We start from the raw sequence: 22,575 nt of genomic DNA on the forward strand, positions 1-22,575 counted from the left end.
TTGACAGGACATATAGAGAGAGGGGGTTTAACATGCAGCAAAGGGCCGCTGGTGGAATCAGACTGGGGCCGCTGCGGTGAGGACTAAAGCCTCTGCATACGGGGCGCCTGCTCAACCCAGTGAGCTGTAAGGCGCCCCATGTACTCAGCTCACACTGGAGTTACTTGTTTATTTGTCAGTAATGAGATACTGAATGTGGATCTTTGCCTGATAAAGGATTAAACTTCAGTCAACATGTCCACATGACTGGAGTGTCATTTCAGAGGGAACATAACTACTGTTGGTGAAACTGACAACACACACACACACACACACACACACACACACACACACACACACACACACAGAGAGAGAGAGAGAGCAGCTTACATGACGATGAGGTTGGCCGTGCTCGAGTGCTCCTTCAGTAGCTCGTTGAGTCTGATCTGACGATTAGTCTGGAGACAAAACAAACAAACACGGGTTCAAACACTCAGGTCTCAACTTACCAGATAATTATCAGCTGCTGCTGCTGCTCATGCTGTTGTGCTGTTAGTCTGAGTCAGAGCCATGTCGGCTGCCCTGAGGACACTCTGATAGCTGCCACTTAGAAACCTCTGTTAAACACCGACGCAGCGTTTGAAGCTGCAGGTTCAAACCCTGATAAGACTGATACAGTGAGATGCAGTGAGCTGGGGGAGTGGGGGGTGGAGGGGTGGAGGGGTGGGGGGGCTGACCTTGGCGCGGTACAGCTCCAGCTCGTTGTCTGTGATCCTCCACGGTTCACTGTTCTTTAGCCTCTCGGCCGCCTCCTGCTCCATGTCGTCCTCCTTCAGCCGATACGGCTCGATCAGCTCCTCGAAGGCCGACACGCTGCACAACACACACACACACACACACACGGTTAGTGAGGACAGGTGGAAAAATCTACTGATCCTGCTCTATGATGCTGAATGGATTCACAGTGGACCATCATGTTGTGTTGATGATGTCATGTTTGTGTTCACTGATCTTGTCGTACAGCCCAGTGCTGTTCTCAGCTGTGGACTTTAGACATTAACTGGATCTGACAACACTCACGTCATTATGTTATGAATCTGCTTCTTTCATTTTCTCGTCTCACCAGATGTTTCCAGCTGCTTCCTCTTAAATAATATCAAGTTACCGGGTCAATGACGTGATGCAACCCACTGTCAAGTGGTGTAACTGGTATTTTTTCATAAAAATCTGACTTTATACAGGAAAAATACATCTGGACTCAAGTGTGGGATCAATGTAATTCACTTTTGCAATGCAACACTATGTTTCTTGATAAAATTCTTCATAATTTGTCACGTAATTTAGAAAAAAGGCTGTGTTTTTAGGATATGTCCTGCCCAGTATTACCAAAATGCATTAAAATTTAAATATAGAAACACAGCAAAAAATCTATTTCAAGTATATTTTTTAGAAGTACACTTAGGATAAAATATCATTCCTTCGTGGTTACACCACTGGACGTTTTCAGGGGCATTCAGTCTTTTAAAACTTACGTTTTTAAAAAAATGGTTCAAATGTCATTTCAAATGACATAAAACCAACATGAATACAGATGCATGCTTTTAAAATAATGTTTAAAGATATTTCTGAATTGCTCATCTTGCCAACCCTTATTTGTCACTGACCCAGTTTGGTCTCAAGTCACCTGCTTCTAGTGACTCGACGGTCGTAGCCTCACTTTGTTATGTGACTTCAAAGGGAGGAAGGTTACATGGGGTTTTCTTTCTTTTCATTCTTTTTCTCTAATGTTTTATCAGTAAAGCACTTTGTGCACTTGCTTGAAAAGTGCTATATGAATAAAATGCATTATTATTATTATATTACTTTTAAGGTGAAACATCTGCAGGAGGAGCTGATTTCACACAGTTAACACAAAAAATGATAATAAAAAATCAACAAAACTTTGCAGCCCACTCCTGACAGCACAGTGACGGACAGAATATAGAAATTGTTCCAGAAATTGTTCCAGGTTGACTTGACCCTGATGACCATGTTCTATCCTTTTTTTGAGTCTGATCACATTTTCTTTCATTTGTTGGTTCAAATCTCTTCAGCTAAAGAATAATTTTACAAATTGAGTATTTATGCTATTGGTTGTATTTCTGTGCAGTGATAAATGTTTCATGTTTGTATATTGTATGTTTTTGGCTCCCGTTGCTGCACGGCTAATTGCCCCACTGGGGCCAAGAAAGTGAACTCATTAAATAATCAGCAAAGGGACTGAAACAGTCTCAACAGAACCGGTGCTATAAAGACATGTAATATAGCGGGGTGTTATCTGTAGGACTGACGGTTCAAACACGACTCAGCTCTGCCGTTTGAACTTTATTGCGGAGGACTTACTGCTCCTTCTTGGGCTTGGTGTTGACGTCTCCCAGCACGGTGATGTCCGAGAAGTCTATCCTGAACTTGCTCAGCAGCGTGGCCATCCTGCACAGAGAGAGAGAAATAAAGAGCTTTCAGATAAATACAAGGAAACATCTGGAAGAGATCTTCGGTGCCGGGAGCTGCGGACGGAGATAAGAGCAGCCGAGTCGTCCTGAGAGGAACGAGACGCCGCTTTAAACATCTGTTTGATGGTGGAGTCTCCGCGAGGACGGCGCAGGTGGGAGACGGTTTACTGCGGCATGTTGTGTGTGTGAGAGTCATTTCCTCTGAGTTCAACTTCAAAGAAGCAGCAAAGTGCAGGAAAGCATCATCCGTCAGGTGTGGAGAGCTCTCAGCAGGTTCCAGCTGCTGAACCTCTGCCATGTTCCAGCCTCTGTCACTTCTTATTCATCTCTTAGCCAATATAAATCATTTAACGTTGTGTAATAAATATTTGGAATGTTTTATTTATTATCTGTGCTACTGGTCTGAGCCGTGTGTGAGTCAGTGCACAGATCATACCAGGTGTTGGTGTGCACATCTGGTGTCTCACCACCAGTGACGGGAATAACGGTGTTATAAAATAACGGTGTAAATAACCAACGTCGCTACTTTCTTCAGTAAAAGTAATCAAAAAAGTTACCGTTTCCCCCTTTATAACGCCGTTACTGTTACTGACAATAAAATACGCCGTTACTTGTCTTAAGAAGTCCCATTACAAAATAATATACCTGTTAAAACAGAGGTCTTCAACAGGAGGTCCGTGGCCCCTAGGGGGTCCGCGGAGGTGTTGAGTCGACAATTTTTATATTTTTTCATTTCTACATTTATGTTTCAAATAAAAAGGTCAATTTGAATAGCTTGTCTGCATGAATACATGCAGTTGACAGACATAGTTGATATCAGCATTGGTATCAGTGAAACAAGGTCTGTTTATAAATTGCAGAGGAACGGCCCCCTACTCACTGTACAAAGTAAAAACATGAATATATGAACCTGTGTATTATTTCAATAGCTTAGTATTGAACGCACAATAACAAGGTGTGTTTATACGTGGCACTTGACCCGGTTAATTATAATAAACAATTTCTTAATATAGTAGGGGTCCCTGCTCCATCTCTCCGTCAGTTTGGGGGTCCTTGGCCTGAAAAACGTTGAAGACCCCTGCGTTTAAGTGTACATTATATAGGCAAAAAATTTTTTTTTTTTTTTCAGTCCATCAACTAGATGTTAATCTGGAACTAACCTACTCACTCAGTATTCCTCTGCACAGACAGGCTCCTGTGCGGAGGAATACTGAGTGAGTTGGTTAGTTAATTAGTTCAACTAACACAATAGTTACTTTTCCTGGTACTTTTATAATGTAGTAATTCCGTTCCTAACTCTGTAACTTTATGGAGAAAGTAACTACTGTCGTAACGATAACTAATTATTAATTAGTAACATGCCCACCTCTGCTCATCACCTTGTCAGTGTGTGTGGTTTGTTCTCTGTTACATTTCTGTCGGGTACATGTAGATCATATAACTGAATCGCCCTCTGGGGCAAATGAAATGCTCACAACTGAACAACAGGATGAGTCCAGGAATAATACTGAATAGCAGGGTGACTCATGTGTTGGACGTACTCTGACCTTGGGTTGGCCTTGCATGGCCTCTGGGGACACAGATGGGGACACAAACACACACACACACACACACACTGAGGGTCATAGCTACAGAGCAGCAACACACACACAGCTCTTAACCTCTTGTAGCTTTTGGATTGTTTTGGTTTAGTAACTGTTTTAGTTCAGGGTCAGCGCTCCAACTAAACAGGAGCTGTCCACTTCCTGCCAAACGTTAGAAGGAGCTGGAGGAGATTAACTACTGCACTTGTAAGCACTTACATAACTGGAACTGATTTTGTTTCAACCCAAATTGTAACTTCATAAGATCATACACTTTGTCCTTCTTCGTCTCTCCTTCCTGAGCTGCAGAGACGTCTTTTTTTGTGGGACATTTTGATGTCACAATGACATTAAAGGTCTTCACAAACAATTGTGTTAAACTGTGTCATAATTAGTGAATGAAAATATGGCCCATGTGGTATTTAGTGAGGTCACAGTGACCATCCATTCATCTTTAAAATTTCTGCCAAGACGTCACTGAGATTAAACGTTCAGGAGACTGAGACGTAAACCTGGAAACATCCGTCTCATCAGTGCAAAGGTATAAATATTCATAGACAAGATGGTATTTGATGTCAGATGATGGACTTTGTATTACTCTTTTATATATTTTTCATGCTATTTCTGGTATTTGTATGTACTTGCCTTTTATAGATGAACTTGTAAATTTGTACTTGTATCTCATTGATTGATTGATTGTCTGGCTGTCATGATCAGCATGTTGTTCACTTTGTCTATTTAAGCTCAGACCTGATGACAATCAAGAGCGAACCCCTTCTGTTTTTAAATATTCATGTATGCATTAACAGTTGACCCAAAGCTATTAATTTTTACCTCACATGACCAGATCTTGGGTCAGTGTTGAGTTGCTTTAGGTGAACAAAGCTTCTTCTTTTTGTTTGGGACTTTTCTTTTGTCTCCATCGATACACCGTCACATCTGCCTTCAGACATTCAGCCACATGAGACTAATGATCAATTTAACTCAGGTAATAAATCAAACCCAGAAGCATTCCCTATGAAATCTACTGAGTCATTATAGTAATTGAGATGTTTTTACAAAGCAATCAAAACAACAGCATTAACGCTGCCTGTGTGAGTTGATGCACATTTAATGGAGAAATATTGAATGTGTTGAAAAGGACAGTTAATATTTTTGCTGTGAGCGCAGAGGGAGATTTCAAAGTGCGCCCTGAGCTGTGTGCTCACTGCTCACACACTGAGATAAAAGCCTCAGCTGCTAGCTCCAAGCTAATTTTATCCAACAAAAGGAAGTAGGAGGCAGCTGTAGGGGACAATGAGAGACAGTTAGAGTGGGGTGTGTGTGTGTGTGTGTGTGTGTGTGTGTGTGTGAACAGGTGTATTAACAGCAGAGGGTGACAGATGCTTTTGTGCTTTCCCTGTCACCAAGGTTTAGGTTTGTGCCGACAAAGATAATATTTTGAAATGTTACATTCTTAAAGGAGCAGCGCAACATTTCAGTGAATCCTGCTGGTTGGTTAATCTCATGCACAGAGCTGAAGGCGGCGTTGAGATGAGCTTAGTATAAACACTGGAGGCACAAACCTCCTTTAAAATCCCCAGACATATAATAACAGCCAATAACGTAATAACTGTCAATAACCTTATAATTTTGGCCATTTTAAATATAATACAGCCAATAACTTGCCAGTAATGTAATGAGTTATCACATTATTGACTGGTTATTACGTTATTGGCCTAGTATTAATAAAAAAACAAACTTCTAAACATTGTACTAACTGGAGCTGATAATGTAATAATATATGTATCACTTTATGATTTTGGGTAGAAGATATCACAGTTGTGAAACAATTAAGTTCTGCGTTGTGTGCCTGTGTCTCATCTACACGTTCAAAGGGGTTTTTAATACTAGGCCAATAACGTTATAACTTATTATATTATTGGCGAAATAGGTAACCCTTTAAAGGGATATTTAAACATTTTGGCAAATTCGCCTATTGCCATAATCCCTATAGTCATAGGAGTAGGCTCATTACCTTTAATTGTCGGTGCATGTTGTTTTGAGATCAGCGGGGCAGAGACGTGAGCTCTGCATGGCGCACAGTATTTCCGCCTTTGAACTATCCCTTTTATATAAAAGCCAGTAATTACATAATAATTATGTGATAATGTCAAGAAATAGCCAAGAAATAACAAGTTACTGCCTAGTAATGTCAAGAAATAGCTTGGAACTAACAGTCAATTTCATAGTTATTTCTCCACCAAGTCCTTGTAATTGACTGATATTTCTGGGCTATTTGTACACAATCAATTGCTATTTCTTAGCTATATTTCTCGACATTACTATGAAATGAACCATTCTAGGCTATTTCTAAACATTATGATGCAATTACTTGTCTGTCATTTCTTGGCTATTTCGTGACATTAGCACGTAATTTGCGGCCTGTCAATTAAAGGGTTACCAAATGTTATTATGCTATTGACTCAAGCATTTTATCACATTATTGGCAAGTTATTACGTTATCGGCCATTATGACTGTATGTTTTGGGTTGCTACACTGGTGTGTGCAGCGTCCTGGAGTCTCGTCACCCTCACGGTGACACTGTAATGAGCCCAGTGAGCAGAGCCATTGCGGTGGAAGTGAATAGTAACTTCCTGACAACAACAACATAATAAGAGCAGTGGGTGTTTTGGCTCCGAGGATCGACCACAGAGCGGAGGCCACGTTCACGTCAGCCGTTGTTGTTCCAAACCTCAGCGGCTCCGTCCTCCACACTGGTGGTTTCCTCCTGTTTTCACTTTACTAACCACAATAGTATCATTTATGCTGGTGACAACCACATTCACCATCCTTTATATTCATCTCTCTTTTCTCTCTCCAGACTGTCAATAGTCTGTAGGCTGACTTTATGGCTCCATCAGAATCACTTTGCAGGGTTTTAAAAACTTACTTGAAACTTTAAAACCCACATTTCTCGTGTCATTATGACTCAGGGTCCTTTAATGCACCACAGAGCCTCTAACCAGCCACATAAACACATGACAGAGAATGGAATGAAGTCAGAACAACGATTCTTAGCTCAGGATCCACCACTTGAAAACTGTCTGGAGCTTTCAGCTGCTTCTTGTGGCTTTTTTTTTTAAGTATATTTTTGGGCTTTTTTTTGGCCTTTATTCGATACACAGTAGAGATAGACAGGAAAGGGGGAGGCAGAGAGAGGGGGAATGACATGCAGGATAGGTCTGACCGATGCGAGACCGTGGACGGCTGCGTTGAGGAATGTAGCCTCTACATGGGGCGGCCGCCTTAACCACTGCGCCACGCACCGCCCTGCGTCTTGTGGCTTTTGTCAAGATGCCCTCTCTGGTTCTAAAATCCTAGTCAATAGGTTTATGTTGAAAAAGTATGATTTAAGGACCCAGAGTCAGTTCAGGTCTTGTGTTCATGGCTACTAAAATCTAAATTGTAGGACCGTACAGGATCTGCTGGACTCTTGAAGCGACGCAGTGTGCAACAGTTTGGAGCGTCAAACATAATTGTTTTGTTTGTAGTGGTGTGTGTTTTGAATTTAAAAAAAAAAAAAAAAAAATCAGATCATCAGGTTATCGTTGTGTGGCAGTCTGTCTTTTACTGCTCTTGTTTAAACCTCAAGCCCCGCCCAGGGCTCCTGCAGTGGAACCCTGTAAAACCCTGAAAACGTGGCTAAAGAAATCCAGCAAAGTCACTTTAGAGAAGCTGATTTTAAATCTGAAAACTTCATGAGGTGAGAAAAATGTTTTTGGAAACCCAGCATCAACTGTGTGTGTGTGTGTGTGTCTCTAAGTGTGTAATGTTGTCAGCAGCAGCTGAGCAGAGGAGTGTGGTGCTGAAAGGAAAGCTGCTTTCACAGACTAACTGTAACAGCAGTGATGTGTGGACATGGTGACAACCGTTCAGGGCTTCATGCTGCTCTGTGTGACGGTCTGTCAGCCAAACTGATCAAACATCTCTTCTGTGATCTCACATGAACCTGGACTGAGTGGTGAAGCAGCAGCAGCAGCAGCAGCGGTACTCACGCTCGGCGGTCGTGGTCAATCCTGTTGATCTTGCCGCCGATGAAGACGCGGATCTTGCAGTCCTTCCACCTCTTCTTGTTGGTCAGCAGGTAGGGGATCAGCAGGGTCAGACCTGGAGGAGGACGGGGGGGCAGTGGAGAGTCAGGTCTAAAGTCACACCGAGGACAATTTTACATTTGAAGCAGCAGCTCAGTTCAGCACTGGTGGTTACCCATAAACACAACTGAAAGTGAAATCTAATTCGTTATTCTCATTGTTAACACTGAGCTCAGACCCTTAGCTGCTGCTGCTGGTAGGTGTGCAGTGCATTCTGGGATAATAAGCTGCCCCAAGTCCACACAAATCAGTTCCTGGTACATCTATAATTAAAGGGGCGGAGCATGAAAGCAGCTGGACCAGAACTTGACGGGGCTGAAGTCAAAGAGTCTCCACGATGTGAACATTACACATCTGCTGCCTCTTCACCATCACACCATCCCTACAGGAGCTACAGCAGCTTTCTGTCCAACTTTTCTTGAAAGAGAAGAGATGACTACTGTAGCTGCCATCATATTATGTTACAGCACCTCTTCATAAACCACTGGACTTCACACATGAGTTCTTCCTGCACCACACTGAGTCAGTGTCTGTGCTGCCAACAGTGCTGCGGCTGATGTGATGAAGGAGGATCAGACCTGAAGCATCACATGTCAGTGTGGTGAACACCTGAGCCCCGCCTCCGGCCCCCGACACAACTTTACACCTCACTGGTGTGACAAACGCCCCAAACCCAGTTTAATAAGGAGCAAGTTAACACATTAACATGAGCAGTGACAGCTGGATTTAACATGTTGATGTGAGTGTTAAGATCTATGATCAGATCATGTGACGCTTTTAATTCTCAGTCAAAACTCACTCACCTGGAGCGCTGCTGGCAACTTGCAGACTTTTTGTTTGATGTCGATGTAAAACCAGAGATATGATGTTTTAATTTGATAGTACAAAGATATTTATCTGGGTGTAGAAGTGGGATGGGATGGGCATTTGGGCAGGAGTTGCATTTCCTTCCATTTATTCGTCATTTTTTTATGGAAAAAAGTGGTTCAAACAGCTGATACTACTTTACTAAATTGTTGTGTATTTTTGGGCGCAACATGTTAATAAAACATTTTTTTATGTGGTATATAAAAGCAAAATCAGAAGTATTCAAAACAGGCAGGCAGCCCATATACAGAGGATACCCTCATTTCCTGTCTCTCTACTATCCTATCATTTAAAAGCATAAAAGCCCAAAGAAATAAAAAAAAAAAAAAAAAAAAAAAAAAAGGTATTTAAAAACTGACAACATAGGCACAGACCTCTAAGGGTTAACATCCAGTCTCCCTGGAACACAAAGTTTGTGTTTCAGGAAATAATGCAGGACAAATGTTTTAACTTTGGGAGGTGTGACACGACGCTGCTGTTCTGAGGAGTTCTTTTATTTTGATGCCTGGCTCCCAGCCTGGCAGACAGCTCAGTGTGGAACAGAGGACTCTGCTGTAAACTGGACGTCTCTCTCTCTGGCAGACTCACCTCCATCATCAAACAGCCACCACACGTCCACGGTGCCCTTCCCTTGTTTCTTCCTGAACTGCTGGCTGGCCTCCAGCAGCCTCTGGTCAGACACGTTCAGCGGGACAGTCGGACTCCTCTTGTCTACAAAACACACACACACACACACAAGCAACAGAACAGAGGAAAACTGTTAAAACTAAAACTGTAAAAGTGTGTGATGAAGAAGAAACCCCAGACTGTGTGTAGTTTGTGTAGCTTTGCCAGTTACTGAGAGTTTAGTGAGGCTGCAGGATGATGCTGTCTTGTGTTCGGTTGACTGTATTTTGACTCTTATTTTGAAAAAGAATGTGATTGTGAGCACGTAACCCCGAAGAGACGAAACATTAAACCAGCAGTTTTACTTGTTTTGGCTAAATCTGTTCCCTTTGTTCACTGTTTTCTGAGGCTTGAGAGTCAGGAGACTAAAACACCACCAGAGACTGATCACAGAGAGGAACTCTTCATTTTCTGTTTCATATGATGGAGGACTAAACATTTATGAATAATCCTCAGGGAGGAAAGAGGAGCAGAAGCACTGACACTATAGGTGAGATGATAAGATCAGGGCTGAATTCTTTACTATGAAGTCGGCCTCTGAGCTGCACCTGACCAGAGCAGGAGGTTTTACTTTCAAAGGAATTCCACAGCGCAGGTTAGAAGACTGATTTCCTGAAGAAAACCACATTTGCAGCTTTACTTTAGAGTTGAGCTGAAGGTTTTATGTTGTAGTCAGCTATGGATCTGCCACTGTTTCAAATGTCCTGTATGTTCATTTTCTATATTTACACTGTTTTATGTGTAAAGATGAAAATAACTCATCTGCTGTGATATTTATGGTCAATGGTTTATTGTCTATCACACTTGCATAAATCAGAAAAAAGTTGAATATGTCTGAAGTATCTGTGAATTGATGCATTTGTCTTTCTATGTACAGACTGTATAGACTATATATGGACAAAAGTATTGGACCACACCTCTTAGTCATCTATCATTACCTGACTGACTGTAATGTGCCAACTGTAACGTTTTGTAGAAGATTATTAATGCTTCAGCTCATCAAGATGTCTGACAAATGCTTCTGGATGAACGGGTCGGTGCTTTCTGATGCCATCAGTCATGTTGTCTGTCAGTTTATTAATTGCCTAGTATTACTGTTGTTTTTTGTGCATTGGCTTTTAATGTGTTTAGTGTCTATGTTCTGCTTGTTTGTGAACTACTAGTTTGTTATTGTGTCTTGCGTAATCAACTTTTGTTGATGTCGGTGTTGCTGCTTAACGTTGCTTCTGTTTTGTCTGTTGTTTGAGCTGAGTTTATGTTAGCTTGTGTGTGGACTTTTGCCTAGTTTTCACCCTTTTAATCTTTATTCAGATTCAGTCTTCTAATCCTTTCATGTATTATCTGTTTGTTTATAACTAAATCATTGTATTCTCCTTCAGGGTGACTACTTAACATCAGTCCAGGGACAGCAGATGTAAAATAGCCTTTTGGCTAATTCTGGCATGTTTACATTTGTTAAAATGTTTTATTAATGTGCATTGGCCCTGATTATTAAACCTTTAAATAAATAAATAAATAAACCACAAGGTTGGTGGTTTGATTCCCTGCTGGTCAAAGTGTACCATTTGGTTGTCAATGTGTGGTCCTGGAGACTAGAAAAAGTCCATTTACCATTCAACTCCATATTAATGGCCATGGATTTAGAATTGAATGTTACAAAAGCTCTGGTAGGTAAAGTGTGTAGGTGGTCCAAGACTTCAGTTCATATAGTGGGTTTATTTCTGTACATAGGATACTATTGAAAATGACATCAACACTCTGACTAGCCAGGCTCAGTGAATACATTATGCTGAGTTTTTGTTACATAATACTTCTTCTGACCTTTCTAGATCTCACTCTGACAAAAAACAAACTCAACTATTAAATCCATGTGAGCTGAATAAGGTTTTATTGCTTTGCAGGGCCCCAGGCTGCCTTCTACAGTAATAGGAGCATTTTGCCTCTTTGGTTTTTTAACACTGGTGAAGGAAAGAAGCGACTCAAAGAATCTGGAATCTCACATTACAGGTGTCAGGCCAAGGTGAATATTCAATTTTTTGGTGTGCACCCCTAAATTTTCTGCTTGCACTCCTAAACTATTAGGTTAGGTGGGGCCACTGGGCTCCTGGTAAGAAAGTTAAGTCTGGATCTCTGCTTTTAAAGGGATAGTAGCATTTATTTTAAAGTGGGGTTGTATGATCTACAGATAGCCTTTAAGTACTTTAATTGCAGTAGAAGACTCTCTGCACTCCTCCCGTTAGCAACGCCAGCCCATAGCCCTGCCCAGAGATTTACAACATACAGTGTTGTGAACAGACCCAAAGAAACGGCCTATTTTCGCGGCCTAAAAGAGGTTTTACCTGAAAAAAAAATACACAGTTCCATTGTTCGCTATATTATAATTTTTTCCAGCCCCTCAAAGTGCAGGAAAAACGCAGTACCAACTGCTGATCGGCGGGCGCTAACCCTGGGCGGAGGGATACGTGAGTTGGTTAGGTCCAAATAAAAACGGCGTTTTTCCTGCACTTTGAAGGGCGGGAAAAAACAATGGAACTGTGTATTTTTTTTCCACATAAAACCTCTTTTAGGCCGCGAAAATAGGCCGTTTCTTTGGGTCCATTCACAACAATGTATGTTGTAAATCTCTGGCCAGGGCTATGGGCTGGCGTTGCTAACGGGAGGAGTGTAGAGAGTCTTCTACTGCAATTAAAGTACTTAGGGGCTATTTGTAGATCATACAACCCCATTTTAAAAAAATGATACTATCCCTTTAAATGTGACTTCTCTTTAGTGGGAGGCAGAACGACTCTTCATGTTTTCTTATAGGTGGTATATGATTCTAGTGTGTGTTGATCTGTTGAATGAACCGCAGGGGGAGACAGCGTCGATACTGAACAGCAAAACAAACAGGAGAGAAGCAGTGAGTTAGCAGGAGTTAGTGACAGGGCTGGAAACATGGAGACAGGAGGAGGATTTCATCCTGGAAGAGAAAGAAGCTACAGACAAAGTGTCACCGTCAGAGAGAGAGAAGAAACAGCAGGGCGAGAGGCTGACGACAGTTTTGGAGGAAATTGAAATGTTGGCGCACACTCGCGACATTAACTACTCAAGAGTTGGATTGAGTTAAAGGCAGCTTCACACACACACACACACACACACACACATATATAGAGAGACTAGGCTTGAGCTACAAGCTGGAGAAAGAGCAGGAGAAAGAAAGGCAAAGACTAGATGTTATTCCCCTGAAGCCCAGAAGCCAGCGGGCCGGAAACACGGGACAGACGGCCAGAGACACAAGGCAGAGACAGCGGGGAGCGGGACGGTATGTCGAGAGGAATTCAAAATATACTGTGAAAAATGTGGTGCCGGAAAAAGAGAGAGAGAGAGAGAGCACGAAGAAAGGAAAGTATGACCTCAGAGGGAAGGAGCACGCCAGAGAGAAGAAGAAGGAGAGATGGAGGGAGGAATAAAACAAAGCAGAGAAACAGAGAAAGAGATTTTAAGGCAACTCAATAAAGTGGATCTCCTGCCTTTTTTCAACAGGGGCTGAGTCGGAGCTTTGCCGTCGTCGTCGTCATCTGGGAGAAGTTGAGACAAAAGGAGAGAAGAAGAACAAAAACCATAAGTGAGGTGAGATGTTGTTTCAACGTGCTGTCAACGCACAGCGCCATGGAAACACAGCAGATGCTTATGGACGGTTTGGTCCTGATGGGAGCTCCATGGCAACAGACAACACACAGGTCCATGAGGATGGAGGAATCACTGGTGAAGATTATCCGACTCATTTAAAAGCTTCAACCTGATTGGTGGATCTGTGTCCTGAGCCAGGTTCAACTCAGCAACTTCTCAACATATCTGAAGACCTTCACAGCTCCTCAGTCACATCAGCTGCTCCTTTAACTAACTCCTTTAAACTTACACTGATACATTCATGACACATCTAAACAGTCTGAAGCCGCGTTTACACTCCGTAGCTCCACTCCACTCCACTCAGCTTTGGTACCAGATTTTATTCTGGAGGTTGATACCGCCTTTAGAGTTAGAGATAGATCTGTTCATTTAACACATTAGTTGAAATGTGGTGATATCTGTTCATATAGAGACCAGAGTTCTGTCCAGTACAAACATGAAGCTTCACTTTAAAGTCAATGACTTTGATTTAATCTGTCAGACCAACATTTTTCTTCTAAAAGGAATTATATCAACCAGCGGTAAATCTATAAAGACTAGCGTGTATGTGTATTTGTTTGTGTGTGTGTAAGAGAGAGTGTGTGTAAAGTATGTTTCTCCAAAATATCTGCTAAATATAGTGTGAGGGAACTGAAAATAAATATGTTGAGCAGTATCTTCCATGTCTGGAATGGATGTATTCTTGAGTCTATAAAGGTAACAATAACCATGCTTGAATTGTGAACTGGGTTTGACTACAAGAAAAATGTGGCTTTGTCTATACAGTAGTTACTATACTAGGTCATTTTATGATATTGACTGGGTTAAATAGAATTACATTACTAGAAAGAGATTCAAATCATTGACTAGAACTAAACTAAAATGTCGTCAGTTTTCGTCGACTAAAATTAGACTAAAATAGTCATGTGTTATTCTAACTAAAATAAAACTAAAATGCTCAGAGTTTTAGTCGACTGAAACTTGACTAGACAAAAAGAGCATGAACGCGACTAAAACTAATAAAAACTAAAATGACAGTGTGACACAACGACTAAAATTAAAACAGGACGCCAAAAACTACACTAATGGAGACCAGGTGCTGGTCCGATAGACGGTCCTTCACATCTCAGAAAATATCAGAGCAAATTTCCAAAAAGGTGTTATTTAGATAAACTGACCACATGTTGGGATGTAAACGGTTACTTTCTCATCTGAAAATATTTAAAAGCCCCACAGCGGGAATGAAAACAGCAGTGCAGTGTTTTCACGTCACCTTTTAGTACCTTGGAACCTGAGCCGAGGTGGTACAGAACCAGAAAAGTAGTGCCAGGTACGTTTACCTAATGGAAAGGCAAGAAAGGGCGAGTGGAGTGGAGCTGGTGCCAGGTGGAGGAAACATGGTGTAACTGTCTAAACAGCAGAACAGAGCAATCATCAGGAGAATAACCTAAAGGCAAGGTTTACTAAAAGTCAAAACACACACACATACAGGTTACCACAGGAGCAGTGGTGGGTATCACATCAGCAGCGTGTCACTGAGCAGCTGGGGGGGAGGGGAGGGGGGCAGACCTACAGTAGATGGACCACATGGCTGCTGATGCCTCGGGCTCATTTCTCTCTGCCGGTCTAAAAGTTCACGTGTTACTCTCCCTGACCTTCTCTGGTTTACCCACGGCTGCCTGGATCTGATTCAGCCGCTAATTCAGCCTCCACAGAGACTCCTGGCTCGGCTGCGTCCACTGGAACTCAATCACTCAGCCTCCTGCTCCTCCTCAGACTCTGTGTTCCTACACCAGACTCTCCTGAACAAGCTGTTAAAGACAACTCATCTCCTCTTCCCAACACATCTGACATCCCAACATGACAAACTAGCTCTTACCATCACCACTCTGGGATGGGACACAGACCAAAGGACACACATACACTTCATGTCACTGTTCCTTGTTGACATCAAACAGGGAGGAGAGAAAAAACAGTTTCCCTGATGACTGTTCCAACAATTCACTCTCATGCTGTTTCACAACTCTTTTTGGGACCAGGAGGATTCTCTTCATAACAACTCCTTAAACTACATGCTCCAACACTGCATAGGATACAGTACACTGTCACATGTCCACATACAGCAGGAGTCTACACAGGGTGTTTTAATTTGAAAATTGACTGGATGCTCCAAGCTTAGACTTAGAGACAAATATAAGCATCCAGTAGCAGCAAGGCCATACAGTTTGAATATAGAGGACATACTGCAAGTTAAAGAAAATATACACTATATACATCCTGTTTTATATATCAAATAAAATAGAGAGAATACAATGAAATGGAAATATAAAAAAACAACAGAAAAACGCAGACATGAGACAGTATTAAATACATATGAATCAGCTCTAATTCTGCTGGACTCCTCCACTGGGAGCGTGTATGGATTAAAGTGAGACTCTTACAGTGAGGAGGTGACTCAGAGTGGAAATGAGCTCCACTGAGACCAGGAGAACTGGGCCCAGATCTGGTTTTAATGATGGCTCAGGACAAAGAGGATTAAACTAATCAAGGAACTCATCTTGTGTGGTGTGTGAATATTGCTCATCATTGTGAAACTGTATATTGTAATTTTTGTAAATTCTCATTTGTAAATTCTTCCCAGCCCGTAATTTAACTATATTTAAATGTAACTTTATTTATTCTTTGTACTGTAGTAGTCAGTTAGAGAGTAGCTAAGAACCGGAGAAAATTCCTTATATGTATGCTCACACATACCTGGTAATAAAACCTGATTCTGATTCTGATTCTGAACATTAAAGGCAAAAAAAGACTCTGAACGTGACAGTGGCGGAGGGGGGGGGGGGGCTTGTTGTTCAGTCAACACAAACGCTCCTCTGGACCTCGGTCGGCCCGGCGGTCGGCCCGTCCTTGGGAACGTTTGGTTCCCACAATCTGGGACCAGTTAGTGTGTTTGCTTGCTCTGCTCGAGTTGTGTGGGTGGCACTTATACACGACACTGATGGTGATCTCTCTCTCTCTCTGTCACACACACACACACACACAGTACAGTACATTATGGCCCGAGACATCTGTGGACTAACAAACTGGGCCCAGTGGGACGAATGGGGTCATGTGTCACTGAGGCGACTTCCTGTCAAGGCTCTCTGTGTGTGCTCTCTGTCTCCCTATGTATATGTATGTGTGAGTGTGTGTTTGTGTGTGTGTGTGCTGGCAAAATAAGGAAGGCCATTGATGGATTAAGAGGGATCTGAAAGAACGGTGTTAAACTGATTTCCTGGATGAAAAGATGAAAAGCCTTCTTCCGGCATGGACTGAAATTGGGTTTGCGCAACACACACACACACACATACACACACACAAACACACACTAAGCATAAATAAGGTGTTTATAGCTATAAGTGCTCTAATCAGGTTCCTACACATTTGAAATTTCAAAATTCCATAATTTCCAGACTTCTCAGTAATAAAATTCAAATCATTTGTGACATTAGAGTAATTAGATGTGTACCATGTAAATAGATTATGCAATTAATGGTTTGTTTTTGGTTATTCTGAATTTGTATGCCATTATATTACCAAATAATTTCCAGGAGATTGTAGCTACTAGGTAGGTACAATAGCGCATACAGAATAATTAATAATACAAGATATACAATGAATATCTCTCTATTTTCTATCTCTATTTTGTATACACATACAAAATAATATCTTCAGATAAGACCAAACCCAGATAAGTATTAAGAAGATAAATATATTTCCATACAATAGATTCCATTTTCCATACTGTATAAATGTATAAAATCCATACTTTCCATACTTGTGTAGGAACCCTGTCTAATGGCTTGCTGCTTCAATATACAAATATATGAATCTACCTTGATAAATTATGACTTTTCAGTTCCCCCTCTGTCTCTACATGTCAACATCGTCTCAAGTCTGACTGGTAGACAACGAGAGGATATGAAAAGCAATCTGAGAGTGTCGCTGCATTAACACGGAGGCTGCTAACCTTTCTGTATAGCTGGACTGTTCTGGAGGCTGGTGGCCTTGGAGGACGGCTTGGACGAATCAGCATCCGAGTCTTTGCTGGTGTCTATGGACACGATCACATCTTTCATCCCCGAGGACTTCTCCTGGGAGGACAGCAAGTCATCTGGGAGGAAGTGGGATGAGAGGGAGAGAGTGATTGAAGAGAAGAAAAATAACAGCGAGGAGGGGGTGAGAAATAATGTGAGTGTGAGAAAAGTCTTTTAGATAAAAGGGGGGGGGGGCACTTTGGGCAAGACAGTCTCTTGTGATTAAAAAGCTAAATCCCCAGTCAGGTTTGAGGCAGAAAAATATTCTTAAACACTTTTAGCCCCTAGTATATTGCCGGGTGCAAAAAAACACTGAAGCCTACATTTCCCATAATGCAATTCACATGATCTCTTCATTAGACCCTTTCTGCCTGAAAACCCCCTCTTGTCTTTCTTTCCACCCTCAGTTAATAACACAGACTTTCTATTATCAGGAGCAAAACTGCTGTCAAAGTGCATTATGGGAAATGTAGGATCAAGTGACTATAAAGTCTGAGCCAAGTACAGTAATTAAAAAGTAAAACAGTAAAAAGGTATTCAAAAATATCTCTGGTGTTTAATTTAACACATGTTGATGATCAGTTTATTATGTTATTCTGTTATGTATCAATACTGATGGATCAAATGGATTTCCATGTTTTAATGTGTGTGAGCTTGTGGCTGATACCTTGTCCTTGGATATGGGACACATCCAGACCCTCCTTCAGGCGCAGGATGACAGCACCAAATTGAAAGTCAAAGGCATCGCTGAGGAGGAAAAACATAAACAAGAGATTCACATCAGCGGGGGGGGGGACCTAAACAGATACACGTCATTTAAAAAGGAAGACAAATAAAGTCTGCAGAGATCTGAGTGACCTGCAGAGAACAGACTTCAACACTTGGAGGTTCAAACGTGTGTTTCGGTCCTGCAGGTTGCAGAGGTTGCAGTGTGTGCAACGCGGCGGCTACTCACTGGGTGGAAAGTAAAGGGCACATTGTTGAGCGCATTAGCTGTGATTTTAATATTGTAAGGCCGGACCATCTCTGACCTTCTGCTCTAATGCCATAATCCCCCACAGTCCACTCGGAGGAACTGGTTCAGCTTAAGTCCTTCACGCATACTTTCACATGACTGATAAAGGCTGCGGCAGGGAAACAGGATTTCATATGAGCAGTCGCTGAGCTCATGAGGTGTTTACCAGAAACGCAAGGAAAAACGCTAAAGAATAAGTGGAGGAACAAAACATATGCAAATGTGATTAATGAGTATCGAGAGGAAGAAGATGGAAGTGATTCTGAAAGAGGGACAGAGCAGGAGCTGATATACAGTACTCAACTGGCTGGTGTTACCATAGGAACAGAGACTAAAGCCACATCCTCCTGATGAAGTATATAATAATAGGTCTGACCACATCTCCTCATAATCACTGGGTCGGGTCATTACATGAGAAGTATGTTCAATTTCTCAAGTGCATTTAAAAGCATCCAACCCCCCATTTTTAAAGTGATGGGGGTGGATCATGGGTAACTGTGTCTTAAACTGTGTTTACATGCAGTGTTTTCCTCAATTTGATTGTTTTCAATCAGATTAAATGAATGTTATTTGATCTGTATACATGAATGTTAACTCATTGAGTGCCAACCACGTAATTTCTCGTTTTTCGTTCCCATGCGTTGAGTGCCAAAAACGGAATTTTTCGTTTTTTGCTTTTTTTTTAAATTATGAAAATAGACACTTTAATACACATTATATGTAAATTTGGGGACTCTACGACGATGAGAACTGAAATAGATGACGATCAAAGTCACATGACAGCTCATGATCTGGAAGTTTTTATCATAACTCAGCTTCTGCAAACGGAGTTCTGCATGCAGATGCAGCGCAGCTGCTCCGCTGCTGCTCCGCCCTCACCTGCGCTCCTGCTCCAGCTGCTCCAGCAGCTCAGAGCAGAAACAGGAAGCTCTCAGCCCACAGTCCGCCCGGTCTTCATCTGGAGCAACACCGTGTCCTCCCCAAAGTCCTCCCGCGGTAAAATCTGATGGTCTCTGGACCAAAGCAGACCGCCGTCACCGACCCGTACCACAGACGGACCGCGACCACCGGCGGGACCGGTGTTCGCGAGCCGCTGTGGCCGGCAGAGCCTCACGTTCCGCGGCGAGAGGCTGTGACACGGCACGGTGCGTCTGTGTTATTGCTGTTTAGTGGCGCCCCCCCCGCCCCCGATGGTGGTTTTGTGAATAGAACAACAATTGTTGTATATATTTATCTTATACGAGCCCTTTGATCCAGAAATGCGAGTGTCTGAAGAGCGACAGACACAAACAGCGCAGCTTTCATAAAAGACGCTCTATCTCCTTTTCTAGAAAAAAAGGAGGGATTTTGGTGAAACCCAGCCATGTTTAGCTTGACTTTTCTCAGGAACGGAGGCACGTAGAAACAAACGGTTTGTGGTCACTTGAAGCATAAAGTTAAACCTTTCAATTGAGCTACAGTATGTGTTGGTGGCAATAATATAGAATACACTATGGCTCTAAAATAAAAAGTCAAAAATGGTCTAAATTGCCGGTACACTTGACTAAAACTTTGGAAAGGAGCGCGGCACTCAATGAGTTAAATAAAGCGATCCACATTCAATTTGCGTACACATGGCCCCAGCTGCGGCCAATTATAAACTGCTGTGAGACTGACCGCCGGGGAGTGCTTTGGGATGGGGGCGGGGCTTACGGCAGTGATAGGTGCTTTCACGTCGGAGACTCCAAACCAGAAACGTCTTTAACAACACCGGGAAAAGTCGCTAGATTTGTCGCTAGTCGCTTTTGACAAAAAAAAGTCACCAGATTTAGCGAGAAAGTCGCCAAGTTGGCAACACTGCTTTGACTTTCCTGTTTCCTATTTCAATACCTGACTCCTACTGTACCTACGCATGCGCAGAATGAATAATCCACTCTATTCAGCCGTTTATATCAAGCTGATTAATCAATGGCTGCAGACTAGATCTTTCAATCAGATCGGAAATTTAATTTGAACCGGGTGAATCGGATCTGCTAAGGTGTTTAAATGAGACATTTTGAATCTGATTGACCTATTAATCTGATTATAAATACATTTTTGGACCCATGTAAACGCAGCTTTAGAGACAGCGCTGAGCAGCACTGGGGCTCCACAGGGCACTGTTCTGGTTCCACTCCTGTTCCCTCTGTATGGTGGACTTTAAATACAACTCTGAGTCTTACCACAGCCAGAAATACTCAGATGACACAGCTATTGTGAGGGAGAGGAGAACAGGGATCTGGCAATGAATGGAGCAACACGAACTGGTTCATTCACACTGAACTCCACCAAGGATGAAATAACATTGACCCAAATATGACATTACTCTAAATGTAGGGTCCCCTCTTGTTATCCAGATGGAGAAAACAGCCAGTCAGGTCAATTTAGTAACTAAATGTTTCTCTTTCTTTAACTGGTTGTCACAGAGGAGCTTTAGTAAAGGTCACTAGTAGCTCAGGCTTTGAAGCAGCTCTACTCACTGGATCATACTGATGTAGGTCTCCACATTCATCATGTCACCGTCCCTCCAGTCGTTCTTGAATCCCAGCACCAGGGTGTTGGGCTTGAGGCGACCCAGGCCAGCAGCCTAGAGAACAGACAACAAATTAATTAATCAAATTAATGCAGACCTTGATTTACATCTACAGCCAGTTACTTATTTGGGACACATTTTCTATCCAAAGAAACTTCTTCCAGATTCTTCTTAGAATAAGATATGTCAGAAATCACTTATTGTCACTATATTGTATTGTATTGTAAGGCTGCTGTCATAAGAATGACACATGCTGTCATTCTGGTGCCAGCTCTTATCAGTTTGACTTGATTCACTCTCAGGCTGGTTAATACTTCTCAGACAGAATTCCTCTTGACTCTAGCAGACCCGGACAATCCAACTTTTCCGTCCGGGCCATGAGATCAAAGATACACCAGAGAAACTTACTGATGAGGCTTATTTTACAGCTGCATGAAATTATCTTAATTTGCTTCTGTTTTAAAATGCCATCAAACTCATCAAATAAACAATCCAAGAACTCCAAAACGCTCTGGTGGACAAGTTGTGACCTGCACATTCACCACGCTATGAGATAATAAGTGATAATAGCGTTTTGGAGTTGTTGGATTGTGTATTTGAGGAGTTTGATGAGCGAAACTAAGAAATCCCATTAGCCTCCGTAGTATAGCTCTAAGCAGCTCGCGGCTCTGGTCCGCCGTTCTAAAAATAGTTTGCACCGATAATTAAAGGTAAAGAACTTACTCCTAAAACTATAGGGATTATGGCAATGGGCCAATTTGCCAAAATGCTGAACTAGCCCTTTAAGCCTGATATCATTCATTTGTGCCACTGAGCTCCATTGTTGTTGTTGTTGTTGTCCTCCACTGTTCAGCTGACAGCAACAGTCACAAGAGCAACACATGTTGTCACATGTCATCTGCAGCTTTAAATATGTAAACAGTACAGTAGACTTTACAAAAACGTCCTGTGAGGACACACTGGGCCTAAATTAAATCAACATAACATGATTGCTGATGATCCTCAGTGATTTAAACAAATCTCATTTTTCCCAGCTGTGATAAATACACCATCAAGAGCATGTACTTATTAAAACGAACTCAAACAGACAACACAAGTGGGTTGTTGGCAGCTGTGCAAGTCTACAAGAGGACTTGAGCTGCAATGCATTTTGGGAATCTATCTGTGTGCATGGACAACATTGGTTTGCTGTTGACCGGGTGTTATCCTACAGGTTTAATCCCAGCACAGCGGCTGCTCTCACCTGCAGCAGGTACTGAGAGCCCTGCCTCATGTCCTCAGCAAACACTGGTGTATAGAAGGCTTTGGTCTCATTCTTCAGCAGCCAGCGCTGGTACCGGGACTGCTCCGTGGCCAGGTCTTTGAAGTTTGGCCTTCTGTAGCCCTGTGGGGAGACACACACGCACACATTAAATATAACTAATCCCACATCGTTTGTAACAAATTAGATGCGAAGAGATAAATCTGTGGATCCGCATTTCAAGACGGAACAATGTCCTGCTTTGAATCCTCATCAGAGAGTTTGTTTATTTCTGCAGAGAGGAGTTCACTGAGCTGTTCCTCG

General features: G+C 42.2%; 1 protein-coding gene across 2 annotated transcripts in view; it reads right to left on the bottom strand.

The window, feature by feature from the left end:
* The window catches only part of slc12a2 (solute carrier family 12 member 2), a 92,723-nt gene that overhangs the window by 2,894 nt on the left and 67,254 nt on the right, over positions 1-22,575 (bottom strand). The window contains exons 17-26 of one of the 2 annotated variants that reach the window (XM_085794135.1): positions 22,255-22,395; positions 20,959-21,065; positions 18,113-18,192; positions 17,379-17,522; positions 13,231-13,278; positions 9,644-9,766; positions 8,093-8,204; positions 2,362-2,448; positions 717-852; positions 370-437 (exon numbers count right to left, since the gene is read on the bottom strand). In XM_085794135.1, the coding sequence (XP_085650261.1) occupies positions 370-437; positions 717-852; positions 2,362-2,448; positions 8,093-8,204; positions 9,644-9,766; positions 13,231-13,278; positions 17,379-17,522; positions 18,113-18,192; positions 20,959-21,065; positions 22,255-22,395 (1,046 nt within the window). The remainder of the gene's footprint in view (positions 1-369; positions 438-716; positions 853-2,361; positions 2,449-8,092; positions 8,205-9,643; positions 9,767-13,230; positions 13,279-17,378; positions 17,523-18,112; positions 18,193-20,958; positions 21,066-22,254; positions 22,396-22,575) is intronic. The other variant, XM_085794136.1, reaches the window with a different exon arrangement.

Source organism: Trachurus japonicus, chromosome 12, assembly GCF_045865225.1.
Source record: "Trachurus japonicus isolate A0001 chromosome 12, Traja_1.0".
NCBI classification, from domain to species: Eukaryota; Metazoa; Chordata; class Actinopteri; order Carangiformes; family Carangidae; genus Trachurus; species Trachurus japonicus.